Source organism: Pseudophryne corroboree, chromosome 3 (genome assembly GCF_028390025.1).
Source record: "Pseudophryne corroboree isolate aPseCor3 chromosome 3, aPseCor3.hap2, whole genome shotgun sequence".
Taxonomy (NCBI): Eukaryota; Metazoa; Chordata; class Amphibia; order Anura; family Myobatrachidae; genus Pseudophryne; species Pseudophryne corroboree.
The window spans coordinates 124,573,171-124,600,663 of NC_086446.1; the positions used below are offsets into that span (position 1 = coordinate 124,573,171).

Genomic DNA, 27,493 nt, shown 5'->3' on the forward strand with positions numbered 1-27,493 from the left:
CAATGGAACACACCTGATATATATTACCACATGTAGTAGGAATACTTATGAATACTCTAGATCAGGCATGTCCAAGCTGCGGCCCTCCAGCTGTTGTGAAACTACATATCCCAGCATGCCCTGACACAGTTTTGCTGTCAGAGAATGCTAAAGCTGTGTCAGGGCATGCTGGGATGTGTAGTTTCTCAACAGCTGGAAGGCCGCAGTTTGGACATGCCTGCTCTAGATAGTATCCAATCTTAAGTATACATCTTTCATAAAAAAGTGCAATTTAAGGTGGGAAAATTTGCTGATCATTCTACAAATTCCTACAACTGATGGTGATTTGGTCCATAAGCTGGGAACCAAGGTCGGCCAAACGTGACTCCTTAAATCAGAAACCGCCGGCTGGGTCTTCTGCAATGAGGACGCGGCCAACCAGCTGACGGGGAGAGTCAGATCTGCACAGCCATCCGCATACAAGCGGCTCCAGCTTTCCGTGCTCTGTTGAGCGGACATAGACGGGTGAGAGACAGCACCACACACCGCAGAGTGCAGTGCAAGATCCCGCAAAACAGCCAGTTGGGCTGCAGTGGTAAGCTGCCATACACTGCACATAAGCAGCAATCACATTACGGGACAAGTGCTCCCAGGATCGTTTGCACATAACGTGGGACACCATACTTAGTGCTACTGCTTGTATATACAAGAGACTGCACCTTAAAACTGAAAAGCATACGAGTGTGCAAAAGTTTTCATACCATTTTAAGAAACATATATATTATGGAACAATAAGCTGTGTGCATACAGCATATGAGTGGTAACCACAATTTGGGACAGCAATTTTAAACACAGTTGTTTCTACGTGCAAAAGTTTTCATACCATTTTAAGAAACATAGCTTATTGTTCCATGATATATATGTGCATACAGCATATGAGTGGTAACCACAATTTGGGACAGCATCTTTAAACACAGTTGTTTCTACAATATCTATATGGATAACATTTTAAAGTTAAATTGCACTTTTTTATGAAAGATGTAACCTCAGAGTTATTCAGCTGTCCAATGTTCATGCAGTTGATCCGATGCTGAGTCTTTGGATGCAGTGGCGGATCAGAGAAGCCGTCAGTGGGTGTCTTTTTACTTAGAACACCTCCTGCGGGATCAGCATATTTCCACACAAAGAGGCAGCAGCTGTGCAATCAGCATCCACCTCTGAATCGGCTTGTATGTTTTATTAATGCAAGTCGTATTATTCATTCACAGGAACTTGTTTGCTTATTTGCTGGTGGTATACGGAAGATAGACAGTCGATAGGTCGACGCCGTATGGTCGACCTAATGCATGTTGACCTAAATACTGTAGATCTTCTACACTACACCCTTGCTGGGGTTGAATGCTCACTGGTATTAGCACGTCCTCTTGTTTTTTGGTTGTAAATATCTAACTTGTTGTATAAGTATACATAGTAATAATGATGGTACATGTCTCAAAGTTGTATTTATTCTGTGTCTTCTACATGTAACATCCCCTTAACCTTTCATTCACTGGATGATTCCTCCTGCTGGCAATATAAGACTGATGACATTTATGGATGGATTCTAAAGCTGGCCACACACCTATACAATCGTTGGGCTGATATGGGGTGAACGGCCGTTGATTGTATAGGTGTGTATACAGCACTGATGCAGGAGCGTTATCGGCTGAACGTGCGACCTCCCAATCCCATAGTGGAGCCGCTACTCCCCCCCTGCTGCTAGTCACAGGGGTCATAGCTGGATACACAGACCAGCTGATCGCAAGCGTTTTACCCAATCAGCCGGGGATCAAACAAGTGTGTACCCAGCTTAGGTTGGGAACAAAGAAAAAAAAAAAACGTAATAAGTAATTTCTCTAACGTCCTAGTGGATGCTGGGGACTCCGAAAGGACCATGGGGAATAGCGGCTCCGCAGGAGACTGGGCACAAAAGTAAAAAGCTTTAGGACTACCTGGTGTGCACTGGCTCCTCCCCCTATGACCCTCCTCCAAGCCTCAGTTAAGATTTTGTGCCCGAACGAGAAGGGTGCAATCTAGGTGGCTCTCCTGAGCTGCTTAGAGTAAAAGTTTAAATAGGTTTTTTTATTTTCAGTGAGACCTGCTGGCAACAGGCTCACTGCATCGAGGGACTAAGGGGAGAAGAAGCGAACTCACCTGCGTGCAGAGTGGATTGGGCTTCTTAGGCTACTGGACATTAGCTCCAGAGGGACGATCACAGGCCCAGCCATGGATGGGTCCCGGAGCCGCGCCGCCGTCCCCCTTACAGAGCCAGAAGACTGAAGAGGTCCGGAAAATCGGCGGCAGAAGACGTCCTGTCTTCACTAAGGTAGCGCACAGCACCGCAGCTGTGCGCCATTGCTCTCAGCACACTTCACACTCCGGTCACTGAGGGTGCAGGGCGCTGGGGGGGGGCGCCCTGAGACGCAATAAAAACACCTTTTTTGGCAAAAAATACATCACATATAGCTCCTGGGCTATATAGATGTATTTAACCCCTGCCTATTTTTACATAAAAAAGCGGGAGAAAGGCCGCCGAAAAAGGGGCGGAGCCTATCTCAGCACACTGGCGCCATTTTTTCGTCACAGCTCCGTTGGAGAAAGGCTCCCTGACTCTCCCCTGCAGTCCTGCACTACAGAAACAGGGTAAAACAAGAGAGGGGGGGCACTAAATTGGCATATAAATATATACAGCAGCTATATTAGGGAAAAACACTTATATAAGGTTATCCCTGTATATATATAGCGCTCTGGTGTGTGCTGGCAAACTCTCCCTCTGTCTCCCCAAAGGGCTAGTGGGGTCCTGTCCTCTATCAGAGCATTCCCTGTGTGTGTGCTGTGTGTCGGTACGTTGTGTCGACATGTATGAGGAGGAAAATGGTGTGGAGGCGGAGCAATTGCCTGTGTTAGTGATGTCACCCCCTAGGGAGTCGACACCTGACTGGATGGTCTTATGGAAAGAATTACGTGATAGTGTCAGCACTTTACAAAAGACTGTTGACGACATGAGACAGCCGGCAAATCAGTTAATACCTGTACAGGCGTCTCAAACACCGTCAGGGGCTCTAAAGCGCCCGTTACCTCAGGTCGATACAGACACAGACACGGACACTGACTCCAGTGTCGACGGTGAGGAAACAAACGTATTTTCCAGTAGGGCCACACGTTACATGATCACGGCAATGAAGGAGGTTTTGAACATTTCTGATACTACAAGTACCACAAAAAAGGGTATTATGTGGGGTGTGAAAAAACTACCCGTAGTTTTTCCCGAATCAGATGAATTAAATGAGGTGTGTGATGAAGCGTGGGTTTCCCCCGATAAAAAACTGCTAATTTCTAAAAAGTTATTGGCATTATACCCTTTCCCGCCAGAGGTTAGGGCGCGTTGGGAAACACCCCCTAGCGTAGATAAGGCACGCTTATCAAAACAAGTGGCGTTACCGTCCCCTGATACGGCCGCCCTCAAGGAACCAGCTGATAGGAAGCTGGAAAATATCCTTAAAAGTATATACACACATACTGGTATTATACTGCGACCAGCAATCGCCTCAGCCTGGATGTGCAGTGCTGGGGTGGCTTGGTCGGATTCCCTGACTGAAAATATTGATACCCTGGACAGGGACAATATATTATTGACTATAGAGCATTTAAAGGATGCATTTCTATATATGCGAGATGCACAGAGGGATATTTGCACTCTGGCATCAAGAGTAAGTGCGATGTCCATTTCTGCCAGAAGAGGATTATGGACGTGACAGTGGTCAGGGGATGCGGCTTCCAAACGGCATATGGAAGTATTGCCGTATAAAGGGGAGGAGTTATTTGGGGTCGGTCTATCGGACCTGGTGGCCACGGCAACGGCTGGAAAATCCACCTTTTTACCCCAAGTCACCTCGCAGCAGAAAAAGATACCGTCTTTTCAGGCTCAGTCCTTTCGTCCCCATAAGGGCAAGCGGGCAAAAGGCCACTCATATCTGCCCCGGGGCAGAGGAAGGGGAAAAAGACTGCAGCAGACAGCCTCTTCCCAGGAACAGAAGCCCTCCCCCGCTTCTGCCAAGTCCTCAGCATGACGCTGGGGCCTTACAAGCGGACTCAGGCACGGTGGGGGCCCGTCTCAAGAATTTCAGCGCGCAGTGGGCTCACTCGCAAGTGGACCCCTGGATCCTGCAGGTAGTATCTCAGGGGTACAAATTGGAATTCGAGACGTCTCCCCCTCGCCATTTCCTGAAGTCTGCTTTACCAACGTCTCCCCCCGACAGGGAGGCGGTATTGGAAGCCATTCACAAGCTGTATTCCCAGCAGGTGATAATCAAGGTACCCCTCCTACAACAGGGAAAGGGGTATTATTCCACGCTGTTTGTGGTACCGAAGCCGGACGGCTCGGTGAGACCCATTTTAAATCTGAAATCCTTGAACACTTACATAAAAAGGTTCAAGTTCAAGATGGAGTCACTCAGAGCAGTGATAGCGAACCTGGAAGAAGGGGACTATATGGTGTCTCTGGACATCAAGGATGCTTACCTCCATGTCCCAATTTGCCCTTCTCACCAAGGGTACCTCAGGTTTGTGGTACAGAACTGTCACTATCAGTTTCAGACGCTGCCGTTTGGATTGTCCACGGCACCCCGGGTCTTTACCAAGGTAATGGCCGAAATGATGATTCTTCTTCGAAGAAAAGGCGTCTTAATTATCCCTTACTTGGACGATCTCCTGATAAGGGCAAGGTCCAGAGAACAGTTAGAGGTCGAAGTAGCACTATCTCAAGTAGTACTACGACAGCACGGATGGATTCTAAATATTCCAAAATCGCAGCTGATTCCGACGACACGTCTGCTGTTCCTAGGGATGATTCTGGACACAGTACAGAAAAAGGTGTTTCTCCCGGAGGAGAAGGCCAAGGAGTTATCCGACCTAGTCAGGAACCTCCTAAGACCAGGCCAAGTGTCAGTACATCAATGCACAAGGGTCCTGGGAAAGATGGTGGCTTCTTACGAAGCGATTCCATTCGGCAGATTCCACGCAAGAACTTTTCAGTGGGATCTGCTGGACAAATGGTCCGGATCGCATCTTCAAATGCATCAGCGGATAACCCTGTCTCCAAGGACAAGGGTGTCTCTCCTGTGGTGGTTACAGAGTGCTCATCTCCTAGAGGGCCGCAGATTCGGCATTCAGGATTGGGTCCTGGTGACCACGGATGCCAGCCTGAGAGGCTGGGGAGCAGTCACACAGGGAAGAAATTTCCAGGGCTTGTGGTCAAGCATGGAAACATCACTTCACATAAATATCCTGGAACTAAGGGCCATTTACAATGCCCTAAGTCAGGCAAGACCTCTGCTTCAGGGTCAGCCGGTGTTGATCCAGTCGGACAACATCACGGCAGTCGCCCACGTAAACAGACAGGGCGGCACAAGAAGCAGGAGGGCAATGATGGAAGTGGCAAGGATTCTTCGCTGGGCTGAGAATCATGTGATAGCACTGTCAGCAGTGTTCATTCCGGGAGTGGACAACTGGGAAGCAGACTTCCTCAGCAGACACGATCTTCACCCGGGGGAGTGGGGACTTCACCCAGAAGTCTTCCACATGATTGTGAACCGTTGGGAAAAACCAAAGGTGGACATGATGGCGTCCCGCCTCAACAAAAAACTGGACAGATATTGCGCCAGGTCAAGGGACCCTCAGGCAATAGCTGTGGACGCTCTGGTAACACCGTGGGTGTACCAGTCAGTGTATGTGTTCCCTCCTCTTCCTCTCATACCAAAAGTACTGAGAATCATAAGAAGGAGAGGAGTAAAGACTATACTCGTGGCTCCGGATTGGCCAAGAAGGACTTGGTACCCGGAAATTCAAGAGATGCTCACGGAAGACCCGTAGCCTCTACCTCTAAGAAAGGACCTGCTCCAGCAGGGACCATGTCTGTTCCAAGACTTACCGCGGCTGCGTTTGACGGCATGGCGGTTGAACGCCGGATCCTGAAGGAAAAAGGCATTCCGGATGAAGTCATCCCTACCCTGATCAAAGCCAGGAAGGATGTAACCGTACAACATTATCACCGTATTTGGCGTAAATATGTTGCGTGGTGCGAGGCCAGGAAGGCCCCTACAGAGGAATTTCAACTGGGTCGTTTCCTGCATTTCCTGCAAACAGGACTGTCTATGGGCCTCAAATTGGGGTCCATTAAGGTACAAATTTCGGCCCTGTCAATATTCTTCCAAAAAGAACTGGCTTCTGTTCCTGAAGTTCAGACGTTTGTCAAGGGAGTACTGCATATACAGCCTCCTTTTGTGCCTCCAGTGGCACCTTGGGATCTCAATGTAGTTTTGGGATTCCTAAAATCACATTGGTTTGAACCACTCACCACTGTGGACTTAAAATATCTCACATGGAAAGTGGTAATGCTGTTAGCCCTGGCTTCAGCCAGGCGTGTCTCAGAATTGGCGGCTTTATCCTATAAAAGCCCTTACCTAATTTTTCATACGGACAGGGCAGAATTGAGGACTCGTCCTCAATTTCTCCCTAAGGTGGTTTCAGCTTTTCAATTAAACCAGCCTATTGTGGTGCCTGCGGCTACTAGGGACTTGGAGGATTCCAAGTTGCTGGACGTAGTCAGGGCCCTGAAAATATATGTTTCCAGGACGGCTGGAGTCAGAAAATCTGATTCGCTGTTTATCCTGTATGCACCCAACAAGCTGGGTGCTCCTGCTTCTAAGCAGACGATTGCTCGTTGGATTTGTAGTACAATTCAGCTTGCACATTCTGTGGCAGGCCTGCCACAGCCAAAATCTGTAAAAGCCCATTCCACACGGAAAGTGGGCTCATCTTGGGCGGCTGCCCGAGGGGTCTCGGCTTTACAACTTTGCCGAGCAGCTACTTGGTCAGGGGCAAACACGTTTGCTAAATTCTACAAATTTGATACCCTGGCTGAGGAGGACCTGGAGTTCTCTCATTCGGTGCTGCAGAGTCATCCGCACTCTCCCGCCCGTTTGGGAGCTTTGGTATAATCCCCATGGTCCTTTCGGAGGCCCCAGCATCCACTAGGACGTTAGAGAAAATAAGAATTTACTTACCGATAATTCTATTTCTCATAGTCCGTAGTGGATGCTGGGCGCCCATCCCAAGTGCGGATTGTCTGCATTACTTGTACATAGTTATTGTTACAAAAATCGGGTTATTGTTGTTGTGAGCCATCTTTTCAGAGGCTCCTTCTGTTATCATGCTGTTAACTGGGTTCAGATCACAAGTTGTACGGTGTGATCGGTGTGGCTGGTATGAGTCTTACCCGGGATTCAAAATCCTTCCTTATTGTGTACGCTCGTCCGGGCACAGTATCCTAACTGAGGCTTGGAGGAGGGTCATAGGGGGAGGAGCCAGTGCACACCAGGTAGTCCTAAAGCTTTTTACTTTTGTGCACAGTCTCCTGCGGAGCCGCTATTCCCCATGGTCCTTTCGGAGTCCCCAGCATCCACTACGGACTATGAGAAATAGAATTATCGGTAAGTAAATTCTTATTATTGACCCTGGACAAACCATGTTTCCATGCAAGGGCTGCAAATACATTTATAATTTTTGCATGCAGGGTAAATACTGGCTGCTTTTGGGATGCGGTTATATTGCCGGCAGTCAGGAGTCCGGCGGTCAGGATACCGACGCCAGAATCCTGGCTAACAGGGGCAATTCCCACTTGTGGGTGTCTGTGACACCCATAGAATGAGAACACAACCAGTGGCGAGCACAGCGAGGTTGCAGTGTGGCAAGCACCGCGGGCTCACAAAGGACTTCGTTGCGCTCGCCCCACGCTGGCATTCTGGCAACCGGGATCTCAACATCAGCATGCTGACCGCCGGGATCCAGGACGTCGGCATCACATATCCAAGGTCTACATTTGCAGGTAGCCCATTAATGTAAAAGCATTTCTATATCTCCCCCCCCACCTGCAGTGCTTAGGAACAAAGGAAGGGATGATTTGTAACTATATTCAGAAATAACCATTCTCTTTCATTGCCCTGCAGAAACGACCCCGAACTGGGGAAAGAAAGCTCGGAAGTAGTGCACCCATTCATCTGGATATTCCAGAATGTCAGGTCTGGGCAGTAAGAGGTCAGCAGGGGACCCAGGCTCCTCTGGCCCCCCTGAAAAAAAGGCAACTGTAGAGGATTCTGGGACCACAGTGGAGACTATAAAACTAGGAGGCGTTTCTTCAACGGTAATTCATCTACGCATTGTTTGTTAGCGCATGTTTATGCGTTTCGTGTTAGGTTACTAGTGCGTTTCTTCTGTTTCAGGAAGAGCAGGACCTGCGCACTCTCCAGGTAAAGAACAAGAAATTAGCTGGTATTCTGGACCAGAGACAGGCCATAGAGGATGAGCTGCGAGACCGCATTGAGACCCTGGAGAGACGGCAAGCCACAGATGATGCGTCTCTTCTCATTATCAATCGTTCCTGGAGTCAGGTCTGTGTTGTGCGGATATCTCATTTTCTACCTTATTTGTATCTTATAGCTATAGCCAATTTGGGTTGTCGTCGTTATGTATATTGTTAAAATATAATTATACTAACGAGTTTACCAAAATTAGGCATACCTTATTTTCTTTTTTCTATTTTTTTAATTAAAAAGTATATTTCATTTTAGGATATTCTGCTTTATCATCCATACCAGCCTGTCCTGCGAACACTTTTTTTTTCCTTGATAGTTATCATGTTGCTGTTGTCAGTATTGCAGTGTTATGACTGTCTGGAACATCTATGGTTACCCCTGTATGGATCTTAATTTAGCACACCAAAATGTTGGATGTATTTTAACGTAGAAACATTGAATTTGACAGCAAATAAGAGCCAATTTGGCCCATGTAGTCTGCCCCTTTTTTTTAATCTTTGGGTAACCTCAACCCTATTTGATCTTTAGTTCTTTGTAAGGATATTCATATGCCTATTTCAAGTATGTTTGCTCTACTGACTTTGCCTCTATCAACTTTGATGGGAGGCTATTACACTCATCCACTTCCCTTTCTGTGAAGTAATACATTTCCCCTGAACCTGCCTCCCTCTAGTCTCAGTGCATGTCCGCGTGTTCTAATACTTCTCTTCCTTTGAAGAATGTCTCCTCCCACCTGCACCTTGTTAATACCCTTGGTATACGTGAAAGTCTCTATCATGTCCCCCCTTTCCCTTCTCTGCTCCAAATGATACATATTGAGAATTTTTTATCTTTCTGGGTATGTTTTGTAATGTAGGCCATGCACCATTTTAGTTGCCCTTCTTTGTACGTCCTCTGATGTTTGTTTATATCCTCCTGAAGACATGGCCCGTGGGGGAGCAGGGGGTACAAATGTAATGGGGTGTGAGAATCAGAAAGTGAGAGATTTTGCGAGAGTTTTTTTTTTTTTTTTTTAAAGTGGCAGTCATTTACACGTTGCCATGTAAATGATTTCCACTTTAAAAAAAAAACAAAAAACAGGAGAACTCTGACAAAATCTCTCACTTTTTGATTCTCACACCCCATTACATTCCTCGCATGGTCTCCAGATCTGGACACCATATTCTAGATGAGGCCGTACCAATGACCTATACAGTGGCATTATTACTTCTTTCTTTCTGCTGCTGATTCCTCTCCCTATGCAGCCAAGTATCTGACTAGCCTTCCTCATTGCTTTGTTACATTGCTTACCTGCCTTTAAGTCACCTGAAATAGTGACTCCTAGATCCCTTTCCTCCACAGTAGTTTCCATTATAATTACCCTTAGTACTATATTTAGCCTATGTTTATCCATCATTTTATTCTTTTATTACACATTATTTAAAAAATTTTTTTTGCATGTTTTTGGAAAGTCCAAACTATGTGCAGTGGTATTTTAGTATCCTGCACCAGACTTCAAATATAATTATTGATACTTTTCATAGTGTTCACTCTAGGATTTTTTGTAGGACAGGGTGCTGATCATGGGGAGGGCACATTTTTAATTCGGGAGAGCACATTTTTAAGTTAGAAGGGCAAAATTAGGTACATACTATAATGCTTGGTGCTCCCATTCCTTAAGGTCAAAGCATGGACAGTGCGCAGCAAAAATTTAGGGGCGTTGTTTCGTGGGGAAGGGGCGTGGCCACATAATAGTGGCAATTCACATTGCACCACACAGTAGTGCAGCTTATACACATTGCACAAGGTAGAACCTCCTATACGCACTGCGACAGGTAGAGCACGTTATACATATTGCGCCAGATAGAGCACGTTATACACATTGCACCAGGCAGAGCACTGAGACACACTGCACCAGGTAGAGAGCACTGAGGCACACTGCACCAGGTAGAGAGCACTGAGGCACACTGCACCAGGTAGAGAGCACTGAGACACACTGCACCAGGTAGAGAGCACTGAGGCACACTGCACCAGGTAGAGAGCACTGAGGCACACTGCACCAGGTAGAGAGCACTGAGACACACTGCACCAGGCAGAGCACTGAGACACACTGCACCAGGTAGAGAGCACTGAGACACACTGCACCAGGTAGAGAGCACTGAGGCACACTGCACCAGGTAGAGAGCACTGAGGCACACTGCACCAGGTAGAGAGCACTGAGACACATTGCACCAGGTAGAGAGCACTGAGACACATTGCACCAGGTAGAGAGCACTGAGACACATTGCCCCAGGTAGAGAGCACTGAGGCACACTGCACCAGGTAGAGAGCACTGAGGCACACTGCACCAGGTAGCGAGCACTGAGACACATTGCACCAGGTAGAGAGCACTGAGACACATTGCACCAGGTAGAGAGCACTGAGACACATTGCACCAGGTAGAGAGCACTGAGGCACACTGCACCAGGTAGAGAGCACTGAGACACACTGCACCAGGTAGAGAGCACTGAGGCACACTGCACCAGGTAGAGAGCACTGAGGCACACTGCACCAGGTAGAGAGCACTGAGGCACACTGCACCAGGTAGAGAGCACTGAGACACACTGCACCAGGTAGCGAGCACTGAGACACATTGCCCCAGGTAGAGAGCACTGAGACACATTGCCCCAGGTAGAGAGCACTGAGACACATTGCCCCAGGTAGAGAGCACTGAGACACATTGCCCCAGGTAGAGAGCACTGAGACACATTGCACCAGGTAGCGAGCACTGAGACGCACTGCACCAGGTAGCGAGCACTGAGGCACACTGCACCAGGTAGAGAGCACTGAGGCACACTGCACCAGGTAGAGAGCACTGAGACACATTGCACCAGGTAGCGAGCACTGAGACACATTGCACCAGGTGGAGAGCACTGAGACACACTGCACCAGGTGGAGAGCACTGAGACGCACTGCACCAGGTGGAGAGCACTGAGACGCACTGCACCAGGTGGAGAGCACTGAGACGCACTGCACCAGGTAGAGAGCACTGAGACACATTGCACCAGGTAGAGAGCACTGAGACACATTGCACCAGGTAGAGAGCACTGAGATTGAAGTTTACAGCTTCAGTACTTACAAGGTAAATTTAGCCCAGGACACAGAGGGGGGAGTGCTGATCACCACCACACTTGCGGAGCTGCATTAAAGATGGCGACCTGTTGATCCTCCCTGGCGTTTCCGAGTCCTTTTAAACATTCATACACAGGAGGGCTGGGTTTGGCTCAGCGGGAGAGGCAAACCCAGCCCTCCTGTCACACCAGATCATGAGCAGACCTATAGTCTGTTCGCAGAGGAGGGGAGCTGCTGTCAGTCACTGTGTCAGCGCAAGGCTGAGACAGCGGCGGCTGACGGCTATTGACGGGCGGGCCGGGCCGCGGTGGACTCTCATGCAGGGAGACTGTGCTTCCCGGTCACACGGCGCATGGCTGGGTCCGGCGGGGTCTGGCGGGCAGCAAATGGCGGGGTGGCAGGGCGCACAAAAGCGGGCAGGGCGGGATTCAGCTGTGTAAAAAAGGGGCAGGGCGCAGCGCCCTGTGAAAGACGCCTAGCGGGAATACTACTTTCAATTCGTAATGAAGCAGCCACTAAAAATGAATCCTCTATAATAGGTTTATAGTTTATGGTGCTAGAGGTGCTCCAAACAATCAAAACCTTAACATGTTAATATCTACTTATTGGCAGTTGCCAAAAAAAGAGATTTTTTTTTCAGCACTCTTTTTTTATATTTGTATATGTGATGATTACATTGATATGATTGTTAATCTTAAAACGTAACTTTTCATATTCTTACTTAAGATAATAGGGCAGTTCATGGCAAGTCATAATATATACAAGAACACTAACCATAAGTCACCTTGCTTTAAAGATACAGACATAGTACAGATTATGTGCTGTGTCATGATTTAAGCTTTCTGTACAAATCACTTGTGGGGACAATATGCTGTAGAGAACTATACTGACACTTTGTAACAGGATTTAACTACATAATAGGATATTTGTATCAGTTGTTACACATTTTCTTTAGATACTTCACAAGCTATTAGTATTGGTATTTTATACAAATAATAATTAAGGTTGTTTTACGGGGAGTCATACTGTACCTTGATTTAGGACTACTAGCCCAACTAGTTACAAACAAGTGCCCCATTGTGGAATACTTTTTCTCTTCTTTGTTCTTTATATGATTAATATATTCCAGGGAGCACCCCCAACTAATAAAAAATAAAATTGCTAAGAAGTTCATAGATTTTTGTCTAGGAATTATGGGAGATAACTGATTGGCTCAAAATTATTATCTATGTGACCTGTGCGGATTCTTTCTCTTAGAATTAAGATAATAGGGGTAGGTAATTGTGATTTGTGTGACTTTGTAAATAATTAAATGTATGTCACCACCTCCTTATTATAAATATTTATTAAAGGACAATATTTGTCTCCGTGGTGAATTTTTTGTATGAATTAATTTTTTACTTAAATCCAATGTATGGATAATCAATGCCTAAGTCATTCAGCTTAGAGCAAAGTATCATCAGTAGTTACTTTAGGGCATAGTTATTCGCCTATTATTTTAGCAGTGATGTGTTGTTATGGCCGCTACGGCATACAAAACATTTCCATATAAGATTATAGGTTAGGAATCGGTTTTCAACCTTATTGATAATTATTTCATAAAACCTTCACCAGTTATATCCTGAATGTAAGAAGAATATTACATACAGAATAAGACACACTCTTATATACAATTTCACAATATAGAATCATCAGTCATCAATAAAAGTCCAAACTAACCTGGTATGTAAATTTCATGTCTCTGGAATTCTCATAATGCTTCTTATTTTATTGGCTTTTAAGATATTTTTGTAATTTCCTTTAAAGGATATTGGGTTATTATTAGGCTGACCATACTATCCCTTTAAACCGGGACAGTTGTGTACTTACACAGGTTCTGTCAGCAGGCTTGAAGTCAGCCAGCCACAGAACCTGTGTAATTCATGAGTTTCCGGGTGTAAATGGATAGAATGGTAAGCATAGTTATTATTGTTATTTTCTTTAATTGTATCTATGCTGCCTCTCTCCACCTCCTCAGTTTGATGAAAACATTCGGATACTTCTGGGTCGCTATGATTTGGACCAGGATTTGGGAGAGTTTCTGAGTGAACGCAAAGCGCTGGTAATCCCAGAACCTGAGCCAGACTCTGACAGTAATCCAGAACGCAAGGACATTGAAAGAGGTGATGATTTTATTGTTCAAAGCCTTGCTAAAGCCATTTACAGCTGGGTTGTAGTGTTGGAGAACCAGCATAGAAATATAGGAACCTGTTTTAAGCCTGACCCCAACTGGTGTTACTCTGCTGACTTAATTGAGGTTCTGTCATCTTAAATGAGACCTGGAATTATAGCAGTGTCTGTCTTCTGACTGGGACAGGCTCACTGATTATTTGTAGGTGCTGAGGTTAAGGGATCAGTATGAGATCCCGCAGGTCAGGAGGCCGACGCCGGGATGCCGACAGGCGGGATCCTGTCAGTAAGTGAAGCGTGTGCGCTCGCCACGCTTCGGGCCCGGTGGCGACCTTTGGTCACCACAGGGTTCTATTCCCCATCGGGTGGTTGAGTGGATCACCACCTGAGTGGGATACCAGAATCCGCCGGTATTTCACATAATGTCGGGATTCCGGCATCGGTATCCTGACAGCCAGGATCCCGACCGGCGGTCAATTGACTGCCTCCCGAGGTTAAGCAGTATCAGCATCTCCCTTTTTTATTTTGCAACACAGAGAGATGCTGACATTGCTGCATAACCTTTAACCCCTCGCATGTAGATTCAGAACTCTGCATGGCTGTGGCATCAGAAGTGCTGGGATCTGCTTTCCTTCCCTATTGCCAGTTTGCAGGGTGAGGAGTTCCAGTACCAGGTGTTTTGTGGGGTTCTAGTGCCTGGTAGCATTGTATAATGTGGCTGAAGGGTCTTTATAAGGATGTAAGACAGAGGTTCTCAAACACGCTCCTCAACGGCCAGGTTTTAAGTTTATCCATGCTTGGCCACAGGTGACTCAATTAGCACCTCAGTCAATTTGGTTTAACCATCTGTGCTGAGTCATGGATATACCTAAAACCTGGACCATTGGTGCCTTGAGGACCATGTTTGAGAACCTGTGATGTAGGGTTTGGTGCAGTAAGTGGGTGGAGAAAGGAGGGGGTCCAAATCTCCTAACATGCCAAGATTTGTCCTAAATTGTCACTGCTAGATAGACACTGGTTGTGTATATCTGGTTCATTGTAGGCAGTATTACTCCAGCAGAACATCCCTATCTAGCAGTGACATCCCCATCTAGATAATACAGCTGCTATCTCCATCTAATTCACTGCAGTTGAAATAAGTAAAGTGCAGACACACTATGGGCCAGATTCAAATCAGATTGCACCCACTATCTCCCATCTAAAGTGACAGGAGATAGAGGGGCAATATTCAAATGTACACTGTTATCACGCTGATCGCGTTCATTACAGTTTGGTTTAGGTGCGTCAAACGGGTCTCTTTATACGCATTTCAGCTCGCTACTTCCTGGAGTAGGCAACCCTCCCTTCCTGCAGCCTAACCCTAATCCTTCCCCATTAGTTCCTAACCCTAACCCCCCTTTTCTCTGACGTCCTAGTGGATGCTGGGACTCCGTCAGGACCATGGGGATTAGCGGCTCCGCAGGAGACAGGGCACAAAAATAAAAGCTTTAGGACTAGGTGGTGTGCACTGGCTCCTCCCCCTATGACCCTCCTCCAAGCCTCAGTTAGGTTTTTGTGCCCGTCCGAGCAGGGTGCAATCTAGGTGGCTCTCCTAAAGAGCTGCTTAGAAAAAGTTATTAGGTTTTTTATTTTCAGTGAGTCCTGCTGGCAACAGGCTCACTGCAACGAGGGACTTAGGGGAGAAGAAGTGAACTCACCTGCGTGCAGGATGGATTGGCTTCTTAGGCTACTGGACACCATTAGCTCCAGAGGGATCGAACACAGGCCCAGCCATGGAGTCCGGTCCCGGAGCCGCGCCGCCGACCCCCTTGCAGATGCCGAAAAGTGAAGAGGTCCAGAAACCGGCGGCAGAAGACTTTTCAGTCTTCATGAGGTAGCGCACAGCACTGCAGCTGTGCGCCATTGTTGTCAGCACACTTCACACCAGCGGTCACTGAGGGTGCAGGGCGCTGGGGGGGGGCGCCCTGGGCAGCAATGATAATACCTTGTTCTGGCTAAAAATACATCACATATAGCCCCTGGGGCTATATGGATGTATTTAACCCCTGCCAGGTCTCACAAACACCGGGAGAAGAGCCCGCCGAAATAGGGGGCGGGGCCTATCTCCTCAGCACACAGCGCCATTTTCCTGCACAGCTCCGCTGCGAGGAAGGCTCCCAGGACTCTCCCCTGCACTGCACTACAGAAACAGGGTAAAAAAACAGAGAGGGGGGGCACTTTTTTGGCGATATTGATATATTAAGCTGCTATAAAGGAAACAACACTTCTGTAGGGTTGTTCCTATATATTTATAGCGCTTGGGTGTGTGCTGGCAAACTCTCCCTCTGTCTCCCCAAAGGGCTAGTGGGGTCCTGTCTTCGATAAGAGCATTCCCTGTGTGTCTGCTGTGTGTCGGTACGTGTGTGTCGACATGTATGAGGACGATGTTGGTGTGGAGGCGGAGCAATTGCCGGTAATGGTGATGTCACCCCCTAGGGAGTCGACACCGGAATGGATGGCTTTGTTTATGGAATTACGTGATAATGTCAGCACGTTACAAAAATCAGTTGACGACATGAGACGGCCGGCAAACCAGTTAGTACCTGTCCAGGCGTCTCAGACACCGTCAGGGGCTGTAAAACGCCCTTTACCCCAGTCGGTCGACACAGACCCAGACTCGGACACCGAATCTAGTGTCGACGGTGAAGAAACAAACGTATTTTCCAGTAGGGCCACACGTTATATGATCACGGCAATGAAGGAGGCTTTGCATATCTCTGATACTGCAAGTACCACAAAAAGGGGTATTATGTGGGGGTCTGAAAAAACTACCTGTAGTTTTTCCTGAATCAGAGGAATTGAATGAAGTGTGTGATGAAGCGTGGGTTAACCCCGATAGAAAACTGCTAATTTCAAAGAAGTTATTGGCATTATATCCTTTCCCGCCAGAGGTTAGGGCGCGCTGGGAAACACCCCCTAGGGTGGATAAGGCACTCACACGCTTATCAAAACAAGTGGCGTTACCGTCTCCTGAAACGGCCGCCCTCAAGGATCCAGCTGATAGGAGGCTGGAAACTACCCTGAAAAGTATATACACTCATACTGGTGTTATACTGCGACCAGCCATCGCCTCAGCATAGATGTGCAGTGCTGGGGTGGTTTGGTCGGATTCCCTGACTGAAAATATTGATACCCTGGATAGGGACAGTATTTTATTGACTATAGAGCAATTAAAACCAAACGGCATATGGAAGTATTGCCGTATAAAGGGGAGGAATTATTTGGGGTCGGTCTATCGGATTTGGTGGCCACGGCAACAGCCGGGAAATCCACCTTTTTACCTCAGGTCCCCTCCCAACAGAAAAAGACACCGTCTTTTCAGCCGCAGTCCTTTCGTTCCTATAAGAACAAGCGGGCAAAAGGACAGTCATATCTGCCCCGAGGCAAAGGAAAGGGTAAGAGAGTGCACCAAGCAGCTCCCTCCCAGGAGCAGAAGCCCTCCCCGGCTTCTGCAAAGCCCTCAGCATGACGTTGGGGCTTTACAAGCGGACTCAGGGGCGGTGGGGGGTCGACTCAAGAATTTCAGCGCACAGTGGGCTCACTCACAGGTGGACCCCTGGATCCTGCAGGTAGTATCTCAGGGTTACAGGTTGGAATTCGAGAAGTCTCCCCCTCGCCGGTTCCTAAAGTCTGCTCTGCCAACGTCTCCCTCAGACAGGGCGACGGTATTGGAAGCCATTCACAAGCTGTATTCTCAGCAGGTGATAGTCAAGGTACCCCTCCTACAACAGGGAAAGGGGTATTATTCCACACTATTTGTGGTACCGAAGCCGGACGGCTCTGTAAGACCTATTCTAAATCTGAAATCTTTGAACCTGTACATACAAAAATTCAAGTTCAAGATGGAGTCACTCAGAGCAGTGATAGCGAATCTGGAAGAAGGGGACTTTATGGTGTCCCTGGACATCAAGGATGCTTACCTGCATGTCCCAATTTGCCCTTCACATCAAGGGTACCTCAGGTTCGTGGTGCAAAACTGTCATTATCAGTTTCAGACGCTGCCGTTTGGATTGTCCACGGCACCTCGGGTCTTTACCAAGGTAATGGCCGAAATGATGTTTCTTCTGCGAAGAAAAGGCGTATTAATTATCCCTTACTTGGACGATCTCCTGATAAGGGCAAGGTCCAGAGAACAGCTGGAGGACGTAGTAGCACTAACCCAAGTAGTGCTGCAACAGCACGGGTGGATTCTGAATTTTCCAAAATCTCAATTGACCCCGACGACACGTCTGCTGTTCCTGGGAATGATTCTGGACACGGTTCAGAAAAAGGTGTTTCTTCCGGAGGAGAAAGCCAGGGAGTTATCCGAACTTGTCAGGAACCTCCTAAAACCAGGAAAAGTGTCTGTGCATCAATGCACAAGAGTCCTGGGAAAAATGGTGGCTTCTTACGAAGCGATTCCATTCTGCAGATTCCACGCACAAACTTTTCAGTGGGATCTGCTGGACAAATGGTCCGGATCGCATCTGCAGATGCATCAGCGGATAACTTTGTCTCCACGGACAAGGGTGTCTCTTCTGTGGTGGTTGCAGAGTGCTCATCTGTTAGAGGGCCGCAGATTCGGCATACAGGACTGGGTCCTGGTGACCACGGATGCCAGTCTGAGAGGCTGGGGAGCGGTCACACAGGGAAGAAACTTCCAGGGAGTGTGGTCAAGCCTGGAGATGTCTCTTCACATAAATATACTGGAGCTAAGAGCGATTTACAATGCTCTAAGCCTGGCAAAACCCCTGCTTCAGGGTCAGCCGGTGTTGATCCAGTCGGACAACATCACGGCAGTCGCCCACGTAAACAGACAGGGCGGCACAAGAAGCAGAAGGGCAATGGCAGAAGCTGCAAGGATTCTTCGCTGGGCGGAAGATCATGTGATAGCACTGTCAGCAGTGTTCATTCCGGGAGTGGACAACTGGGAAGCGGACTTCCTCAGCAGACACGATCTACACCCGGGAGAGTGGGGACTTCATCCAGAAGTCTTCCACATGATTGTGAACCGTTGGGAAAAACCAAAGGTGGATATGATGGCGTCCCGCCTCAACAAAAAACTGGACAGGTATTGCGCCAGGTCAAGAGACCCTCAGGCAATAGCTGTGGACGCTCTGGTAACACCGTGGGTGTTCCAGTCAGTGTATGTGTTTCCTCCTCTGCCTCTCATACCAAGAGTACTGAGAATTATACGGCAAAGAGGAGTAAGAACGATACTCGTGGCTCCGGATTGGCCAAGAAGAACTTGGTACCCGGAACTTCAGGAGATGCTCACGGAAGATCCGTGGCCTCTACCTCTAAGACGGGACCTGCTTCAGCAGGGACCGTGTCTATTCCAAGACTTACCGCGGCTGCGTTTGACGGCATGGCGGTTGAACGCCGAATTCTAAGGGAAAAAGGCATTCCGGAAGAGGTCATCCCTACCCTGGTAAAAGCCAGGAAGGAGGTGACTGCACAACATTATCACCGCATTTGGAGAAAATATGTTGCGTGGTGTGAGGCCAGGAAGGCCCCGACGGAGGAATTTCAACTGGGTCGATTCCTACATTTCCTGCAAACAGGATTGTCTATGGGCCTCAAATTAGGGTTCATTAAGGTTCAAATTTCGGCCCTGTCGATTTTCTTCCAGAAAGAATTGGCTTCAGTTCCTGAAGTCCAGACTTTTGTAAAAGGAGTACTACATATACAGCCCCCGGTTGTGCCCCCAGTGGCTCCGTGGGATCTTAATGTAGTTTTGGATTTTCTCAAATCCCATTGGTTTGAGCCACTGAAATCGGTGGATTTGAAATATCTTACATGGAAAGTAACCATGCTACTGGCCCTGGCTTCAGCCAGGAGAGTGTCAGAATTGGCGGCTTTATCGTATAAAAGCCCGTATCTGATTTTCCATTCGGACAGGGCAGAACTGCGGACGCGTCCTCAGTTTCTGCCTAAGGTGGTTTCAGCGTTTCACCTGAACCAGCCTATTGTGGTGCCTGCGGCTACTAGCGATTTGGAGGATTCCAAGTTGCTGGACGTTGTCAGGGCATTGAAAATATATATTTCAAGGATGGCTGGAGTCAGAAAATCTGACTCGCTGTTTATACTGTATGCACCCAACAAGCTGGGTGCTCCTGCTTCTAAGCAGACGATTGCTCGTTGGATTTGTAGCACAATTCAACTTGCACATTCTGTGGCAGGCCTGCCACAGCCTAAATCTATCAAGGCCCATTCCACAAGGAAGGTGGGCTCATCTTGGGTGGCTGCCCGAGGGGTCTCGGCATTACAACTCTGCCGAGCAGCTACGTGGTCGGGGGAGAACACGTTTGTAAAATTCTACAAATTTGATACCCTGGCTAAAGAGGACCTGGAGTTCTCTCATTCGGTGCTGCAGAGTCATCCGCACTCTCCCGCCCGTTTGGGAGCTTTGGTATAATCCCCATGGTCCTGACTGAGTCCCAGCATCCACTAGGACGTCAGAGAAAATAAGATTTTACTTACCGATAAATCTATTTCTCGTAGTCCGTAGTGGATGCTGGGCGCCCATCCCAAGTGCGGATTGTCTGCAATACTTGTACATAGTTATTGTTACAAAAAAATCGGGTTGTTATTGTTGTGAGCCGTCTGTTCAGAGGCTCCTACGTTTGTCATACTGTTAACTGGGTTCAGATCACAGGTTGTACGGTGTGATTGGTGTGGCTGGTATGAATCTTACCTGGGATTCAAAATCCTTCCTTATTGTGTACGCTCGTCCGGGCACAGTATCCTAACTGAGGCTTGGAGGAGGGTCATAGGGGGAGGAGCCAGTGCACACCACCTAGTCCTAAAGCTTTTATTTTTGTGCCCTGTCTCCTGCGGAGCCGCTAATCCCCATGGTCCTGACGGAGTCCCAGCATCCACTACGGACTACGAGAAATAGATTTATCGGTAAGTAAAATCTTATTATCAGTACCTAACCCAACCTCCCCACAGCCTAAACCCCACCCCACCGCCTGATGCTAACCTGCTACGGCATATTTACGATCGGGATGCCGGCAATCTGTCCAGCGTCAGTCATCTGACCAGTGTCTGTATTCCGACTGACGCCATCTCTAACGCCGGTATGGTGTCCAGATCTCCCTGAAAGAATCTAGCGAGAGAAAAATACTCCTATATTCAGGAACCAGAAAGGTATTTAAGACCTCTCACTTGTACAAATCTCGTGGAGGTATAGTTGGCATGGGGTGCCAATGCCAGCTGGGTGATAATATAACAGTCTATCGTCCCTGTCTGTAGCACAAGCAAACACACATGCAGACTCTACTCCGATAGGCCGCCTGTGTGAATGTGAACCATAACCCCAGCGTTGTGGACAGCATCGACATCTGCTGTGGCACTGCACTGTACACATTGTCGTTGAGTAAGGAAATGTTTCTTTACCATTTATCATTTTTAAGATAAGCAATACTTTTTTTTGCAAAGGCTGTAGCCATGGCCTCAGTACTGTAAGGCAGCAGTGCTAACCAGTGTGCCACTCTTCTGTCTGAGTTTAGTTTTCTCTAACGTCCTAGTGGATGCTGGGACTCCGTCAGGACCATGGGGAATAGCGGGCTCCGCAGGAGACAGGGCACATCTAAAAAAGCTTTTAGGTCACATGGTGCGTACTGGCTCCTCCCCCTATGACCCTCCTCCAAGCCTCAGTTAGGTTTTTGTGCCCGTCCGAGAGGGTGCAATCTAGGTGGCTCTCCTAAAGAGCGGTTTAGAAAAGTTTTTTTTTAGGTTTCAATCTCAGTGATTCCTGCTGGCAACAGGATCACTGCATCGAGGGACTTAGGGGAGAGATTTCCAACTCACCTGCGTGCAGGATGGATTGGAGTCTTAGGCTACTGGACACTTAGCTCCAGAGGGAGTCGGAACACAGGTCAGCCTGGGGTTCGTCCCGGAGCCGCGCCGCCGATCCCCCTTACAGACGCTGAAGAGACGGCAGAACGGAGGTCCGGAAAGCAGGCGGCAGAAGACTCCTCAGTCTTCTTGAAGGTAGCGCACAGCACGGCAGCTGTGCGCCATTGTTGTCACACGGCTCACTGACTCAGTCACGGAGGGTGCAGGGCGCTGCTGGGGGCGCCCTGGGCAGCAATATAATTACCTTTAGTGGCAAAATAAATACATCACATATAGCCATTAAGGCTATATGTATGTATTTTAACCCAGGCCAGTTTCTTAAAAACCGGGGAAAAGCCCGCCGAAAAAGGGGCGGAGCTTATTCTCCTCAGCACTCAGCGCCATTTTCCTGCTCAGCTCCGCTGGTGAGGAAGGCTCCCAGGTCTCTCCCCTGCACTGCACTACAGAAACAGGGTAACAAAGAGAAGGGGGGCATAAATTGGCGATATTTATATATTAAGAGCGCATATATAGTAAACAACACCTTCTAGGGTTGTTTATATACATTTATAGCGCTTTTGGTGTGTGCTGGCAAACTCTCCCTCTGTCTCCCCAAAGGGCTAGGGGGTCCTGTCTTCGATTAGAGCATTCCCTGTGTGGCTGCTGTGTGTCGGTACGTGTGTGTCGACATGTATGAGGACGATGTTGGTGTGGAGGCAGAGCAATTGCCGATGATGGTAATGTCACCCCCTAGGGAGTCGACACCGGAATGGATGGCTTTAGTTATGGAATTACGTGATAATGTCAGCACATTACAAAAGTCAGTTGACGAAATAAGACGCCCGGCAAACCAGTTAGTACCGGTTCAGGCGTCTCAGACACCGTCAGGGGCTGTAAAACGTCCTTTACCTCAGTCAGTCGACACGGGTACCGACACAGATGAATCTAGTGTCGACGGTGAAGAAACAAACGTATTTTCCAATAGGGCCACACGTTATATGATCACGGCAATGAAGGAGGCTTTGCAGATCTCTGATACTGCTGGTACCTCAAAAAGGGGTATTATGTGGGGGGTGAAAAAACTACCTGTATTTTTTCCAGAATCAGAGGAATTGAATGACGTGTGTGATGAAGCGTGGGTTAACCCCGATAGAAAACTGCTAATTTCCAAGAAGTTATTGGCATTATACCCTTTCCCACCAGAGGTTAGGGCGCGCTGGGAAACACCCCCTAGGGTGGATAAGGCGCTCACACGTTTATCAAAGCAAGTGGCGTTGCCGTCTCCTGATACGGCCGCCCTCAAGGATCCAGCAGATAGGAGGCTGGAAACTACACTGAAGAGTATATACACACATACTGGTGTTATACTGCGACCGGCAATAGCCTCAGCCTGGATGTGCAGTGCTGGGGTAGTGTGGTTGGATTCTCTGACTGAAAATATTGATACCCTGGATAGGGACAGTATTTTATTGACTCTAGAGCAATTAAAGGATGCTTTCCTTTATATGCGAGATGCTCAGAGGGATGTTTGTACTCTAGCATCAAGAGTAAGCGCGATGTCCATATCTGCCAGAAGAAGTTTATGGACGCGACAGTGGTCAGGTGATGCGGATTCCAAGAGGCATATGGAAGTATTGCCATATAAAGGAGAGGAATTGTTTGGGGTCGGTCTTTCGGACCTGGTGGCCACGGCAACTGCCGGCAAATCCACTTTTTTACCTCAGACCCCCTCCCAACAGAAAAAGACACCGTCTTTTCAGCCGCAGTCCTTTCGCTCCTATAAAAAGCGACCAAAAGGACAGTCTTATCTGCCGCGAGGCAGAGGAAAGGGTAAGAAAGGGCAGCAAGCAGCCCCTGCCCAGGAACAGAAGCCCGCCCCGGCTTCTACAAAGCCATCAGCATGACGCTGGGGCTTTACAAGCGGACTCAGGAAAGGTGGGGGGTCGACTCAAGATTTTCAGCAATCAATGGGTTCACTCACAAGTGGACCCGTGGGTCCTGCAGATAGTATCTCAGGGTTACATGCTGGAGTTCGAAAGGTCTCCCCCTCGCCGGTTCCTAAAGTCTGCTTTACCAACGTCTCCCTCAGAAAGGACGTCGGTTTTGGAAGCCATTCACAAGCTGTATTCTCAGCAGGTGATAGTCAAGGTACCCCTCCTACAACAGGGAAAGGGGTATTATTCCACACTATTTGTGGTACCGAAACCGGACGGTTCGGTAAGGCCTATTCTAAATCTGAAATCCTTGAACCTGTACATAAAGAAATTCAAGTTCAAGATGGAGTCACTCAGAGCAGTGATAGCGAATCTGGAAGAAGGAGACTTCATGGTGTCCTTGGACATAAAAGATGCTTATCTACATGTCCCGATTTACCCCTCACACCAAGGGTATCTCAGGTTCGTGATACAAGACTGTCATTATCAGTTTCAAACGCTGCCGTTTGGGTTGTCCACGGCCCCTCGGGTCTTTACCAAGGTAATGACCGAAATGATGGTTCTTCTACGAAGAAAAGGCGTATTAATTATCCCTTACTTGGACGATCTCCTGATAAGGGCAAAGTCCAGAGAACAGCTGGAAGTCGGTGTAGCGCTAACACAAGTAGTGCTTCAGCAACACGGGTGGATTCTAAATCTTCCAAAATCTCAATTGACCCCGACAACACATCTGCTGTTCCTGGGCATGATTCTGGACACGGTTCAGAAAAAGGTATTTCTCCCGGAAGAGAAAGCAAGGGAGTTATCCGAACTTGTCAAGAACCTCCTAAAACCAGGAACTGTGTCAGTACATCAATGCACAAGAGTCCTGGGAAAGATGGTGGCTTCGTACGAAGCGATTCCATTCGGCAGATTCCATGCACGAACATTTCAGTGGGATCTGCTGGACAAATGGTCCGGATCGCATCTGCACATGCATCAGCGGATAACACTGTCACCGAGAACAAGGTTGTCTCTCCTGTGGTGGTTGCAGACTGCCCATCTGTTAGTGGGCCGCAGATTCGGCATACAGGACTGGGTCCTGGTGACTACGGATGCCAGCCTACGAGGTTGGGGAGCAGTCACAAAGGGAAGAAACTTCCAGGGCGTGTGGTCAAACCTGGAGACGTCTCTTCACATAAATATACTGGAGCTAAGAGCGATCTACAATGCTCTAAGCCTGGCAAAATCGCTGCTTCAGGGTCAGCCGGTGTTGATCCAGTCCGACAACATCACGGCAGTCGCCCACGTAAACCGACAAGGCGGCACGAGAAGCAGGAGTGCAATGGCAGAAGCTGCAAGGATTCTGCGCTGGGCGGAGAATCATGTCGTAGCACTGTCAGCAGTGTTCATCCCGGGAGTGGACAACTGGGAAGCAGATTTCCTCAGCAGACACGACCTTCACCCGGGAGAGTGGGGACTTCATCCAGAAGTTTTCCACATAATTGTGAACCGTTGGGAAAAACCAAAGGTGGACATGATGGCGTCTCGCCTCAACAAAAAATTGGACAGGTATTGCGCCAGGTCAAGAGACCCTCAGGCAATAGCTGTGGACGCTCTGGTAACACCGTGGGTGTACCAGTCAGTGTATGTGTTCCCTCCTCTGCCTCTCATACCAAAGGTACTGAGAATTATACGGAAAAGAGGAGTAAGAACAATACTGGTAGCTCCGGACTGGCCAAGAAGAACTTGGTATCCGGAACTTCAAGAGATGCTCACGGAGGATCCGTGGCCTCTACCTCTAAGAAGGGATCTGCTTCAGCAGGGACCTTGTATGTTCCAAGACTTACCGCGGCTGCGTTTGACGGCATGGCGGTTGAACGCCGGATTCTAAAAGAGAAGGGCATTCCTGAGGAAGTTATTCCTACTTTAATTAAAGCCAGGAAAGAAGTGACCGCACAACATTATCACCGCATTTGGAGAAAATATGTTGCGTGGTGTGAGGCCAAGAAGGCTCCAACGGAAGAATTTCAATTGGGTCGATTCTTACATTTCCTGCAAGCAGGATTGTCTATGGGCCTCAAATTGGGGTCCATTAAAGTTCAAATTTCGGCCTTATCAATTTTCTTCCAGAAGGAATTGGCGTCAGTGCCTGAAGTACAAACTTTTGTCAAAGGTGTACTACATATACAACCCCCAATAGTGCCTCCAGTGGCACCGTGGGATTTGAACGTGGTTCTAAATTTTCTCAAATCTCATTGGTTTGAGCCTTTAAAATCGGTAGATTTAAAATACCTTACATGGAAGGTAACCATGCTGTTGGCCCTGGCTTCAGCCAGGAGAGTTTCGGAGTTGGCAGCTTTGTCATACAAAAGCCCATATCTGATATTCCATTCGGACAGGGCAGAATTGAGGACACGTCCTCAATTTCTCCCTAAGGTGGTTTCGGCATTTCACTTGAACCAGCCTATTGTGGTGCCTGCGGCTACTAGCGACTTGGAGGACTCCAAGTTACTGGACGTTGTCAGAGCATTAAAAATATATATTTCAAGGACAGCTGGAGTCAGAAAATCTGACTCGTTGTTTACATTGTATGCACCCAACAAGTTGGGTGCTCCTGCGTCTAAACAGACGATTGCACGTTGGATATGTAGTACAATCCAACTTGCACATTCTGTGGCAGGCCTGCCACAGCCTAAATCTGTAAAGGCCCATTCCACAAGGAAAGTGGGCTCATCCTGGGCGGCTGCCCGAGGAGTCTCGGCATTACAACTTTGCCGAGCAGCTACGTGGTCAGGGGAGAACACGTTTGTAAAATTTTACAAATTTGATACTCTGGCTAAAGAGGACCTGGAGTTCTCTCATTCGGTGCTGCAGAGTCATCCGCACTCTCCCGCCCGTTTGGGAGCTTTGGTATAATCCCCATGGTCCTGACGGAGTCCCAGCATCCACTAGGACGTTAGAGAAAATAAGAATTTACTTACCGATAATTCTATTTCTCATAGTCCGTAGTGGATGCTGGGCGCCCATCCCAAGTGCGGATTGTCTGCAATGCTTGTACATAGTTATTGTTACAAAAATCGGGTTATTACTGTTGTTGTGAGCCATCTGTTCAGAGGCTACTTCGTTTGTGTTATCATACTGTTAACTGGGTTCAGATCACAAGTTGTACGGTGTGATTGGTGTGGCTGGTATGAGTCTTACCCGGGATTCAATATCCTTCCTTATTGTGTACGCTCGTCCGGGCACAGTACCTAACTGAGGCTTGGAGGAGGGTCATAGGGGGAGGAGCCAGTACGCACCATGTGACCTAAAAGCTTTTTTAGATGTGCCCTGTCTCCTGCGGAGCCCGCTATTCCCCATGGTCCTGACGGAGTCCCAGCATCCACTACGGACTATGAGAAATAGAATTATCGGTAAGTAAATTCTTATTTTAAGTACTAATATACTTAAAGTATATTTATAGAAAGAATTTAAAAGCAATGATTGTTGTTGTTAAATAAATACATCTCTGAGGTAATGTGTTCTGCAAGTCCAGTCTGTATCTGCGCACATCTTATTGTCTTCTCGCTGGTCATCTCTGTGTAGGTGAAGGACTCTCCGAGATCTCTCTCTCCTTCCTTGGTACTCTAGCCAGCAGCAGCAGTGAGGAGATAGAGACACAGCTGCAGGAACGTGTGGAATCCTCCCGCCGTGCCGTTGCCCGTATAGTGTTGGTGTACGACCGCCTGCATGCGCGGCTGGACCAGCTGTCTCTCAAGCTCAACAGCACTGGTAAGAAGTTTCATCGCCTCAAGCATTTAAGTGTTAATCTGTTACTGTTGTTCAGGTTATTTCTCTTTTATTTGTTTTTATTGTTATGGTTTTTTCATTATTACTATTGTTATTTCTCTTACGTCCTAGAGGATGCTGGGGACTCCGTAAGAACCATGGGGTATAGACGGGCTCCGCAGGAGACGTGGGCACTATAAAGAACTTTAGAATGGGTGTGCACTGGCTCCTCCCTCTATGCCCCTCCTCCAGACCTCAGTTAGATCCTGTGCCCAGAGGAGACTGGGTGCACTACAGGGG

The 27,493-nt window shown here is 48.0% G+C and overlaps 1 protein-coding gene across 3 annotated transcripts in view; it reads left to right on the forward strand.

Annotated features, from left to right (window-relative positions):
• RNF20 (ring finger protein 20) overlaps positions 1-27,493 on the forward strand; it is a 108,484-nt gene that overhangs the window by 6,561 nt on the left and 74,430 nt on the right. For all 3 annotated transcript variants that reach the window (XM_063958448.1, XM_063958450.1, XM_063958449.1), the window contains exons 2-5: positions 8,025-8,218; positions 8,298-8,465; positions 13,498-13,642; positions 27,011-27,196. In XM_063958448.1, the coding sequence (XP_063814518.1) occupies positions 8,090-8,218; positions 8,298-8,465; positions 13,498-13,642; positions 27,011-27,196 (628 nt within the window). In that variant the 5' untranslated portion in view covers positions 8,025-8,089. The remainder of the gene's footprint in view (positions 1-8,024; positions 8,219-8,297; positions 8,466-13,497; positions 13,643-27,010; positions 27,197-27,493) is intronic.